This window comes from Rutilus rutilus (assembly GCF_951802725.1).
Source record: "Rutilus rutilus genome assembly, chromosome: 11".
Classification (NCBI taxonomy): Eukaryota; Metazoa; Chordata; class Actinopteri; order Cypriniformes; family Leuciscidae; genus Rutilus; species Rutilus rutilus.
The window spans coordinates 7,737,085-7,749,809 of record NC_140216.1 but is presented as its reverse complement, the minus strand read 5'-3'; the positions used below and the strand labels follow the sequence as shown (position 1 = coordinate 7,749,809).

Below are 12,725 nucleotides of genomic sequence, written 5' to 3'. Positions count from 1 at the left end.
AAGAACTGTCCTAATAAAATTCTTAAAGCGACAGTTCACCCCAAAATAAAAACGTCTGTCATGATTTACTGCTCACACTCATGCTGTTTCAAAACATTGGAAAAACGTACCTGTGATAACATTTCTGCAAAACACGTACCAACACATACATTTAAAATGTATGAAATATCCACAACACATAAGAGTCCACGGTTTATTTGTCGATCAGATGTGTGTGAAAGTTGCGCTCGTTGCAATAGCGACAGTAGACTCCTGGTGAAGTGTGTTTCAGAATCAAACAATCATTGTAAAAAGAACGACTGTTATGTCGAGATCATGAGAAAACAAGATAGAAAAAAATAATAATCCACGGCCTTTTAGGGCTTCTGTTTCGGACAAAACTGATAACGCTTTTAGCACCACTCACTGGACATTTCGCTTTAAAACTGTCGCGAAACGTGCACAATGCTACGTGAACGTAATATAATTTTGCAGAAATGTTACCGCAGGTAGGTTTTTCAAATGAGCCTGGACTGAATAAAAGTGCATGTAGACCATAGCCTGACAAGCCAGACCCACATCAAGATGTTGGGTCTGGGAACACACCATTGGCGCAGGGCTCAATCCGAGGGGCGGGGTAAACGGTTGTCTTTTAAATTCCCTCTGCACGCAATAGGATAGCGCTACAATCAGCCAGAGCCTTTTCCCACCAGCGGAGCTAGTTGATAGATTAAACTTTTGCCTTATTCGGTCGGCAAAACTCCGAACACATCTTCCTTTTTGAAGAATGACTTCAGTGCCGTTCTTTGTTCTTTTCTCAAAGAAAAGCTTAACTCCAAGTCTTCCAGAGCCGATTCAAAAGACCCATTGCAGTGAATTAACGCAGAACCGTGGCAACTCTGCCTTCATTATGTTAAGCCCGCCCACCGACTCTATACACGATGTGATTGGCCTGACTAGAGTTTGGTTTTTCCAACTCGCAAGCCAACGGAGAGTTGCTAGACGACCCTGGCTGCAAATTACATTTGCTGCCGCTAGGGTGCGTCTAGATTTCTAGGCTATGTAGACCAAGGACTGTCAAGCAAAACAGGCATAAATGCATCATAAACGCAGTTCATACATATAATGCATGTAACCACAATATAGTTAAGCCCTTATTTAGTGAAAATCTTGTCAGCCTTTCACTTTCATTGAATGCAAAAGAGCAGCTTGGATATTCTGCTAGATATCTTTTTTTTTTTTAAAGAAAGTCATACAGGTTTTAAAACACATGAAAGTGATTAAACTATACAAAAAGTAAAAATTTTGAGTGAGCTATTCTAGCTTTAAAGTCATCATGAAATTAAAATTCCCCGTTTTAAATCTTACTGTGAACAATTTGTGCATATTAACACCGTTTTTTGACCTCATGTTTAATCAAAATGTCATAACTGGACCTTCTGGTGAAAATGACTAACTTCTCTCTGGTGTGGTATGCAGCACTTCTCCACTCATTTACCCCTGCAAGCTCAAGTTTATCTGCAACGCCCACATCTCAAAACCCAATCAACAACCGATACATAGAACCAAGTTTCCACCCTACATTTTTTTTCTTTTTCGATAAAATGTTACTCTTTAGATGTCCGTCACAATATGGAAGAAAAGATCTGCCACTATTTCCGTTTCGTCTGTTGTCTACTTTAAAAATATAGGCAAGGAATGAAGTGGGCTGGAGGCAGACCTTAAATTGCATACGAACGGATGAAAGAACAGGCTTCCTTTCTTTCATTTGTTGCCGTTGACCTGCCTTTAGACATGGGGGAAGAGAAGAAATAAAAATAGCTTGATAAAATCAATCCCTTATGGTGGAAAAGAGCTTCTTGGAATTCATTTGTGCCTTCTCCAGTGTCTGCCTGGTGTTGTGGACATGCCGACATGAGCGGCTCATACAGATGAGGATGAACACAAAAGATGATGAGGAGGTCATCTCGTTGTCTGGAGACCATCCTTCTTCTCATGCTGAGATTCATATTGGTTAAAGATGACCGTGATTGTTAATGAATACTGACGCATCACTTTGTTTCGGATGCTTGGCCAAGGATACATCCTGCATTGTTAAGAAGGGAGAAAGAAGGGGCTAGAGAAATTCCTGAGAGCATATGGAAGAGTGATACAAGTTTACACGCAGTACACAATCCCAGCTGTATATCCCCATGATAGAGGGGTCTAATTCTGCCAAATGATTTAAATCGAATGTCTGAGCGAAACCATTTCCTCTTCCCTCGCTTTCCAATATACACATTATACAAAATACATACATTGTATGCATAATCTAGCGAGAGGGGATGAGGGATTCAGCCTGACAGGGCTCTGCATAAGTTTTCCACTGTTTTTCTTCTAAATGTCCCTGAATCAAGAGCGAGTGGATAAAGAATTTATTCACAAAATAATTTCCCAGCCCCAGAGATTCAAAAACAAGCAGTTGGTGGACCCCGTGAGCAATCAAATACCAAACTGAAGAGAAACACTGAAAAATCCATGAGAATGGAAAGAGAAAAAAGGTCACAGACCACAACGCTCACAGCTACCTCTAGTGGCTTGATGTAATAAAACAATACACTTACACAATGAACGCATTATTCGACACATCAATGTGAATAAAGTCACATGGAAACTGAAAAGGGCTAACGTTTTATACATCCATATGCTAGTCGACTGGAAGTAGTAGAAGAAGTAGTAAACTTCTTTCCATTTGTGATCGACGAGGTGTGGAATTCTGGAAAAAGAAGCCCGGATCATGACGTAAGGTGATTAACAGGTGTCAGGAATGGACTTTGAGCTGCGCTGGAGTAATGATTGCCTTTCAGCGGACAACCTTCCCCTTCCCACCAGTCCGCATGACCGTGAACCCCTCGGCTACACCATTAAAACGCACTGGCTCCCAAAACAGCCCTGTCCTGCACACGCACCAGTGAACCTCCAGGCCCTGATTGCTTCCACGTTGCTTGAGTAAACATCTGAGACGAATTAGGCCCTTGTTATTGTTGTTTAACTCTAACCACATCGTGCTGCTGCGCTGCAGGAATAACAGTCCCACAATGCAAGGGCCAGTACAGGACAAGTCGAGGACGGCGATGGGGGCCACCGTGACACTTCATTACAAACGTGTGGAGGGACCTGCCACAGGCTCAGCACACACAGCTCCCATTCTCTACATACCTAGACCCCTACCAGACTTCCCTTAACACCACTGGACCTTTCTACAAAACGTACGTCTCCCAAGACTATGGCTCTGTTCTTGTCGAACATGGGGCCCTTTCTTCAAATGTTGGTTTTAGATTAGTCATCGAAAGTTGTTTTCGACACAAGCGTCAAAGACATGAACACAGCACTGTGATATGGTTTGCACAAATGAGCGCTTTATTACAACTTCGAGTAAATATTAGTTTGTGTCAAAGACCTATCGAGTAGAAGGTTGTTCATAGTCTATGATTTATTAAATCTGATCACGATACACAGGTAAATAAATTAAACCTTCTGTGCCTTATGTCCAAGTTAAACGCAATAAGAAAAACAAAGAATACACTAGAGACAAATACAAAAAGAGACTTGAGAAAGTAATTTCCTGAAATAGACAACATGGACCAGGTGGAAAGAACATGCCATCCTTGTTGACACATCGAGAGAATCTTCTCGACGGCGGACTCTCATAGCAATACTTACAATGTTTTATTGTATCATAAGAAGGATTACTTGGTCTTCCCTTGACCAAAATAGAAGTTTTTGGTTCCCAACCCAACACAAAAAAAAGTCTCTCGGGGTCAAAGGTTAGTGTCTCTCAGCCTCATTCATCCCCAGCTGGCATGTTCTCCTCGATCCTTTTAATGAACTTCATGCGAATTTCTGTCACATTGTCACCTCTTAGTGTGTCCTGAGCAAACCGCACATCCACCGCCATTTGAACCTGCAGGAGTCGAAAAACGACCGCAGCGTGAATGGCAATTGAGGGTTATCAGAAGATACATCAATTCATTTCACGCAAAAATGCTCCTCACCATTTCGAGAGCTCCTCTCAGCACTCCACAGAGCAGGCTGGAGTAGACCAGATTATTGTGGTTGTCAGGAAGCTCTACAAAGTCCACCAGGGGGTTGCTTTCGAGGATAAGAGAGAACTCATCTCCAGCAGGACTCCAGTTGGTCACGCTGGGAGTGATACCCAAGTACATCTTGAAGGCTACCTGTTATTGTGAAGACAAAAAGGCCCTTCATGTTAACTCGCTTGCCTACATCTATGATGTCAAGGCCACATTTAAGTGATTTTGCAGAGCTGCCACATTCTTTTTAGGTGCTGTATTCACACTCTGAAATGGCTTGTGGGGCTTTTGCACGACTGCACAGAATGGGTTTCAGGAGACGTTTTTAACCCTTTGAATGTAATTAAATGGAAGAAATGATCAGGGTGGGCCATAAGAAAACCACAATATTGCTCATTTTACATCACAGTAACAGTATATATCACAATGTGGTTATTTTTTGCAGGACCTTAAATAAAAAGAGTTTATATGTTACTACATATTAACAAAAAAAACTTACTGTAATGCCTATTTTAGATAATCAATACTTCAAATGAATGTTACTATTACTATCAAAATGTTCTCCTTTTACTTGGAACCTAGACAAAAACCAAAAAAGATGATTATATGGTTGAACAAGATACACTAGGGATGCATTTAGGTTATTGGCCAATACTACAGTTTTTTTGTTTTTGTTTTTTTGGTATCTTTCAATATCGGTCATTTAATAACGCAAGCTCATTTCCCCTATTTTTTTTTTTTTTACATTTACACTTTTGTCTTCAAATCTCAAAATGAATATTTATTTCATACTGTACATTATAATTTTATTATGCCTAAAATCACTTGGATCCAAAATCACTTTTAACTATAAAAAACCATATTATGTAATTGAAATATAGCTGAAGAAAAATTAAATACATAAATAAATAACGTTAACTTGAAGTACTAAAATCACTAAAACTGAAATAAAATTAATTAAAGCTATATATACTGTAAATATCAATAAAATCCAAAAAGCTGATAAAAGGACAAATCCACATAGCAAACTTTAAAAAATACAGCAAATATAGAAATAAAAATAAAAGCTAATGCCAAATATTAATAACTATAATCGTACATAAATAATACTAAATGAACACTGCTTGGAGCATTTAAAACAATTTTGAATTAATGAATACGCAATAATATAGATAGAACTTTACAGACAGGCCATGATATAACAATTACCGGCTTATTGTATTGAACAGAATTTTAATATCATGCATCTCTTGATTACATCCATCAGTGCAAAAAAGCTCCACATTAGGCAACACTTAAGCAACTTAAAAAATAGCTCTGATTCTAAATTCTGTTTGGATGAGCCCCATTTGAAGCTATAAAATAGCCTAAATACACAAACCTGTGAGCGCACATCATTTGAATTCTATATTAATGCTCCCAGTCGCGGCGTTGCTCGACAACTGTAAACAATTAGACTAAACGCTTCACATTATAACCCTCATTAAAGGTATATTAAAAAGTGTTTAAAGGGATCAGGGTCCCAGCAAACCGATGGGTTCTGGATTAACATTTGACAACGTGGCACACGCAGAGGAAAGTGAGGAGAGAAAGACAGAGAAAAAAGAAGAAAGGAGAACAGACAGACAGAGACCAAGCAAGCATGGACAGGTGACGGACAGTGGGAAGAACGCTCTGTCAATCCTGTCAGTGTGAACCCTATACGCTGAGGGTGAGGTGCAGTGTTTCGTAAAAAAAGCACAGTCTGTGGCTCTCACAGACCAAAGAAAACAAGGCGAGAGGAACATGAGTGTCTCGGTTCACTCTAACACCGCACAAACGGCTCGCCAGTTGGCTTTGCGGTAGCATAGCGCGGATGTTTCTCAAGCTGTGTGACTCTGAAAAATTAAAACCGGTAGAAAGATGTGATGAAAGCTAAGAAAGTATGTGGGCTACTGCAGGTTGAAGTTCAAATTCCAGTCACTTGCTTGCGCATTAACATGCTTGCTTGCTTTTTGATTCTCTCTCTCTCTCTCTCTCTCTCGTCTGGCCTAAGGCAGGGCTCAGCATGCGTTCTGATTGGTTCAAAGTACTCACGTTACCTTCGCAATGACATCGGCCGTTTCTCGGAAATCGTGACACCTCCCCACGCTGGACCGAGCCAAGAAGTCCTCAATCAGACGCACTCCGATATTGTATCCCCTTGAAAGGATGGAAGAGAAGGGAAGCTGTGAAACTGTGTCATTGTCAGAGTAACTGCTTTCATTCGCCTTCATTTCACCCATCATCGCAATCATAGGAGCTATAGTCTCTTTTTACTTTGAAGGTTTTAGTAAAAGCCCTTCAGCTTCAAGGACTCGAAAAGAAAGTTACAAACTTGTTTGGCCAGAGAGAAAGTCAAATTTTGCTCTTGCTTATATCATATTTGATGCTTGAAAGAAGCAGGAGGGAAAAAGGTCGTATTACAGACGTGTTGCCAAACTCAATATCAGTGGGACTACTGGATTAGTTCAAGGCACGGTTTAAATGAAAAGACCACTCAGCCAAAGAATACACACTGCCCACTGATTCTCTAAACCACAACGGTTGGACTCCACGCATCCTCATGGCTTTTCCCACAATCTTTAAAACAGTGCTTCTCAACTGGTTTTGATTCAGGGCTCAGACTGAACATTGGACATCAAGTAGCGACCCAACATAGTACCAAAATTGTTCATCAAACAAAAATGTACTTAATCAAACATAAAAATGGATTAATACAATTAACTACACAGGCCTAACAACATGAAAAACTTTTTTTTACATACAAAAATTGAGCCTAATATTGTATTAGGCTGCTGAATATGAGAAATGCATAGCCATTCGTGCATTAAAAATGAACTAATTGATTTTCAGTGCAATTAAGGCCCTGTTTACACCTGGTAAGATGCGTTTTGGTCGATCAGATCACAAGTGGACAACTGGTGTAAACGGGGTCTAAAATGTTTTGAGCTTGTCCACTTTCGACCACTTCCAGAGCTAGTCGAAAACACATTCGACTGGATTGCTTTCCTAGTGTAAACGCTCATGTGGTTGAATGTGTTTGAACAGCCACAAAAGACCACCTACTGACCTAATGCGTAAACATCATGTGAAGAGCGGTAGCCAGACGGGATTTAAACTTTGTCGGCTGGAGATCCCAAGTTTGGTTTGAAGACGAAAAACATACCAAGCACAATGTTCTCTCACTATTCCTGATTTCTAACACGCACTCACCGCGTTCGGCGGGGTCTTGCGGCTTCAGAGCAGAAACAAAAGCTGCGACTCTCTGTATGTTTTTCTGTCATGTCTGGGCACGTTCATATGTAAATTTCGTAGATCAAAAGATATGAAAGAGCACATACATTTACCCACCCATGGACCCTCCCCTCGAAGAAATCAGGACTGAAGTGGTTGAAAGTGTACAAATGAGACGGATTAAACACCAGGTGTAAACGTGTATGTGTCTCCCTCGTCCACTTGTGATCCAATCGATCAAAAACACATCTTAAAGGGATAGTTCACTTTGAAATTAATTTTTGATATGTTTTAGCTTACCTCAAGGGCATCCAAGATGTAGGTGTCTTTGTTTCCGCAGTAGTTTCAATTTTGATATTTTTAGGTCAAACCGTTCTTGTCTGTCAGTCATATAATGCAGGTCTATGGTCACTGGCTCAAAACACAAGCACAGAGTCCAGATTAAAACAATTCCCCATCGTCCAAATTAAACAATTCCCCATCATAAGTACACATTGATGGCCTAAGACACGAAACGAGCGGTTTGTGTGAGAAACCGAACAGTATTTATATCGTTGTTATCTCTTGAAAACAGCACACGTCCAAATGATCTGACGGCGCAGGCGGGTATAGATATATACATAGATGTCGCCTTGGCTACGGTTTCGTTCCAATGAACTGCAGTAGCGATCGAAGGCGACAACTAGTGTATACATCTATACCCGCCAGCGGGCGGGTATAGATATATACACTAGATGTCGCTTGGCTACGGTTTCGTTCCAATGAACTGCAGTAGCCAAGGCGACATCTATGTATATATCTATACCCGCCCGCGCCGTCAGATCATTTGGACGTGTGCTGTTTTCAAGAGATAACAACGATATAAATACTGTTAGTTTTCTCACACAAACCGCTCGTTTCGTGTCTTAGGCCATCAATGTGTACTTATGATGGGGAATTGTTTCATTTGGACGATGGGGAATTGTTTTAATCTGGACTCTGTGCTTGTGTTTTGAGCCAGTGACCATAGACCTGCATTATATGACTGACAGACAAGAACGGTTTGACCTAAAAATATCAAAATTGAAACTACTGCGGAAACAAAGACACCTACATCTTGGATGCCCTTGAGGTAAGCTAAAACATATCAAAAATTCATTTCAAAGTGAACTATCCCTTTAATACCAGGTGTAAACAGGGCGTAATAATGCCGTGTCGTAGTGATGACGCTGAGGCCGGGATCGTTCGCCAGCTGTGAAACGGTATGTAATGCGTACGTTTATGATCGAATCAGAGAAAAAAAAATGCACAAGCGTGGTTTCTCGAGAGAGAAATCGCAGCTCATAAGCAAACTTAAGACGCTGCTGAGACATTACAAGTCACATCGATGTCACGTGTCTTTACGGTATTTTTACGGGTTGTGTGTGAACGCACTCTCTGATTCCGGAAAATCACTGGCAGTGTGAATGAACCAAAATCAAACGAACCCGGGTCACTATTTTCCGGAATCTCTGTGTGAAAGGGGCTACACACACACACACACACACACACACAAAAAGCATCAAGACTCTCATCCAGTCTTTCATCTGCATCCTCTCTAATGGAGGAATAGAACTAGAGGGGAGCAGAATCATACATCTGAAAAACCAGGGGTGTAACCTACAGCTGCACGATTCATTTAGCAGGGTGGAGAGAGAGACCGCTCTCGAAAAACCTGGAGTGGCACATTTTAAAATCTCAACACCACCCAACCCAACATCAGCAGACTGGATGGCACGGTAGGACAGGGCAATCACCACACCTAATACACTAACAGCCTACACCCAGCACAAACACTGACGATACAGCATCCACACTAAGCCCATCAGAACTCTGCTCCATTCCTACTGGTTGACTAATGGAAAACTGCCTGGACAAATGTAAATGAAATGGTGACTAGCATCTGAAACAAAATATGAATGTAATTTGTAAACAGTGCATAATGTGAGCAGATTGGATGAATAGGCGGGGAAGGGAAAGGGCAGACTCACATTTTATCCAGTTGTTTGTTGACCTCCTCATCATTTTCATAGTCTTTACACAGCTGAGTGACCAGGGCTCCATACGTGAGAGTGAATAATTCTGAATTCTGTTCAAGAGACAGATCAACACAAAATTACCCACCACCATATTTACTCAGAATTTAGTGTGTTACCAAAAAAAATAAAATAAAATGCTATTACAAAATAATAATAATAAAACTGGATCAAAAATTACAATGCAAAACACAGGTCCAAGCTTTTCATTAGATTATCATGGAGCCTTTTTTGCTAACAGCAACATTTCACAGTAATGTTCAATTTATTGTAGGGAAATAAAAACAGGGTCAGAAAATCATTATTTTTCTTATTTTGACCCATGCATTAATTTGTATTTATCATGCAAAGAATGTGCATTTCCAACCAGCCTGTGATCCATTTCTATTTACTTAATATTTGGTGAGTGTTACTTTTGCACCCGATTAAAATGTTTACATTAGCTGCAATCAATCAGTCGATCAAATTCCAATTTAAATAACTCAAACAATTTAAATAAAACAATTTAGAAAGAATAAAATAAATAATAAATAAATAAAATGGTATCCATAGCCTGTGGTCTATGGCTGCAATGTTGTTTTTAAAATCCAATTTTTTATTAAAAATTCTATTATGAGCATAACAATTTGAGTTAAAGCAGAACATAATTTTTGTAATAGCTCCCTTTTGCTTTTATGACAGAAGGCATACGGTAATCAACTCCACAAGTTTGTGTAAAAGCTGATGATTTTGTTCTGTCGCATAATTTGAGAAGATCCACAGACCATCTTGCACTACATTAGGAGTATAACCGAGTTCACATGGGCACAATTTTGCTTATTTTCGTTTAGTGTCCAAGAAATAATGCAGTATCGTATTGACTGCATCAAAACATTTCTTTCCATTATTTCAAAATCCCAGGCTTTCAATATGGTTTTAGACTTCTGAACTTCACTATATAGGTTGTAACAAAGAACTCAGTCCTCCTCTGTATCATCATCATCATCATCATCATGGGTAATAATCAGGACTGAATGAATGAGTGCACACAGTGGTCTTGAGCGCCCTCTCACGGCAAAATATGGAGTTGTTAAAAACACATGAACATTTTAAAACGTAACCCAAACATAATAACAAATCCAAAAACCTCATGCATGACACAGCTGAATCAATAATATATGTGCGTTTCTCTGCTTTCACTACTTTATTGTTTAGTCTGTATTAAGAGTAGCCTACAGCTACAATGCCAATTGCCTTGTGCAATAACATTTGTGCAAAAACAAAATGAATGGAACATAATGCATTATGCAATGAAAGTAAATCATTCTAACGAATCTATCATTCAATAATTTCCCCAAACGGTTATTGGAAAAATTATCTGCACTTCTCAAGATTTTTAATTCAAAAGCCAGCCATCACTAATGGAAAGACTACACTCATCTCTAGAGGAATAAACTACGCACGCCTAAATAACAAGTAAAGTACACTACACTATATTATTTTTTATACAAATAAACAAGCACTACTCCAATAAACATGTTATTTATCCGATGATGATAATAGCATGTTAGCTGGCTGCCCTGCGTTTGCCTGAGATCCACGGAAACACAAAACACACTCACCATTTTCTTGCTGTCGGTGGCTCTGTTCGACTGCCTAGACATGATGTCTAATATTACAGGTGTGCACACAGATCGCTTACAGGTAATATTTTATTAATCTGCTCAGTGCAAAGACAGTCCCGTGATGTTGTTCCTGTCACTGTGCTGGATTTACTTCCTGAATCGCCGCTGACAAGCCGGAAAAGTTGCTTCGCTTTGGATTGTGGGTATTGTAGTCAAACTGTAGTTCTGACCAGTTAAAGGGTTACTTCACCCAAAAATGAAAATTCTGTCATTAATTACTCACCCTCATGTCATTCCAAACCCGCAAGACTTTCGTTCATCTTCGGAACCCAAATGAAGATCTTTTTTGATGAAATCTGAGAGCTTTCCTCCATAGACAGCTAAGCAACTGAAACTTTGAGGCTTAAAAAAGTTCATAAACAATGCAACGCTGCAATAGGCTACATGCAGATATTCAATAGCTTACTCATTCTCTGAACCTGCACTACAATGGAAATAACATTTATTAATTTAATAAACACAATAAATACACAACAATATTTATTTATTTATTTATTAAAGGCACAATAGGCTATGTAAGATTTTTGGAATAAAATATCCAAAAACCACTAGAAAAATATTAAATATTTTGTTGACTTCTGTACTTACATTATCCAAAATGTTTCCAACAATGTTTAAATCCAGATAAATCAGCTAGCTATTTTAACCAATGTAACGGCCCGTGTCATTGCGTCGCCTGTCGATGTCATTTCTGCGTTACCCCCTATTTATGTAGAAACGATAGAAACGCTTTAATATATTTTGTGTTTATTAGACAGGTTACGGTAAAGTAATAAATTAGAAGTAGACCACACAGTCCCCAAACAGCTGTACATATCCCCAAAACATATACTTTATTTAATGTAGTGTTTTTAATCATGGTTTGTATATTACATCATAAGAGATGAACCAGTCAAAAGGTCTTTGCGAGCGAACACAAAGTTTCTCGGGTGAATGCAACGCAAAACTTTTCTGAGAGAACACAAAGGCATTGAAATATAGCCTACATCTGATCATGGTGATCCCAATGAATTTTGCTTTGAAAAACCAACCCAAGATTACCTGATCCTGGACAGCAAAACATGGGATTTACAAATCCAGATCATTCTGATCCAGGTTCAACTTTTTGAAATGGCTCCACAAATGGCTCCTGGGGAGTGAGGTTTACACGCACAGCTCTTACTTGCCTATGTCCATTACAATAGTTCGTTTGAAATGTATTATGACCCATACAAAAATCATCAAGCCAAAGCAGAATGGACTTTCTAATTCAGAAATGTGATTTGCATTTGCTGTTGCCAGCTGCATCTAATATTATAAATAAACTCCTCTGATTAAAACTCAGAACATCACAGTATGCAAAAATCATATGTTTCACAACAAAACTATTTTTAGATCTTTTTCTTTAGTGTGCCAGCAGGATTCCAAAAAATCCTTATGCAAATATTGTGATAATTCAGTTGCTGCATCTGAAATTGAATTTTTTGAATCCTGTTATTTTTACTTCATTTTTTAACTAATATGAGATTTTATTTGATCTAATTAGTTTAATATAATTTAAGTTGAATTACATCCAATTTGATTATACTTAAACATGTAGGGTAAGGCAACTGATTTAAAAAAAAGAAAAAAAGAAGATAATTGGGTAATGAGTTTCAACCATAAAATTCTGTTTTTCTCCCAGAGATCTGAATTACATTACCGAGGCGCTCTAGCGACTG

At 39.0% G+C, this 12,725-nt stretch overlaps 1 protein-coding gene across 1 annotated transcript; it reads right to left on the bottom strand.

Annotated features, from left to right (window-relative positions):
• Positions 1 to 3,357: 3,357 nt before the first annotated feature.
• On the bottom strand, positions 3,358 to 11,125 carry trappc3 (trafficking protein particle complex subunit 3). Its single transcript, XM_084424678.1, has 5 exons — positions 10,963 to 11,125; positions 9,317 to 9,414; positions 6,134 to 6,233; positions 4,014 to 4,196; positions 3,358 to 3,922 (listed from the first exon to the last, which is right to left on the bottom strand). Exons 1-5 carry the CDS (start codon positions 11,002 to 11,004, stop codon positions 3,803 to 3,805), a joined length of 543 nt encoding a protein of 180 aa, XP_084280804.1. The 5' UTR covers positions 11,005 to 11,125; the 3' UTR covers positions 3,358 to 3,802.
• Between the last annotated feature and the right edge of the window lie 1,600 nt (positions 11,126 to 12,725).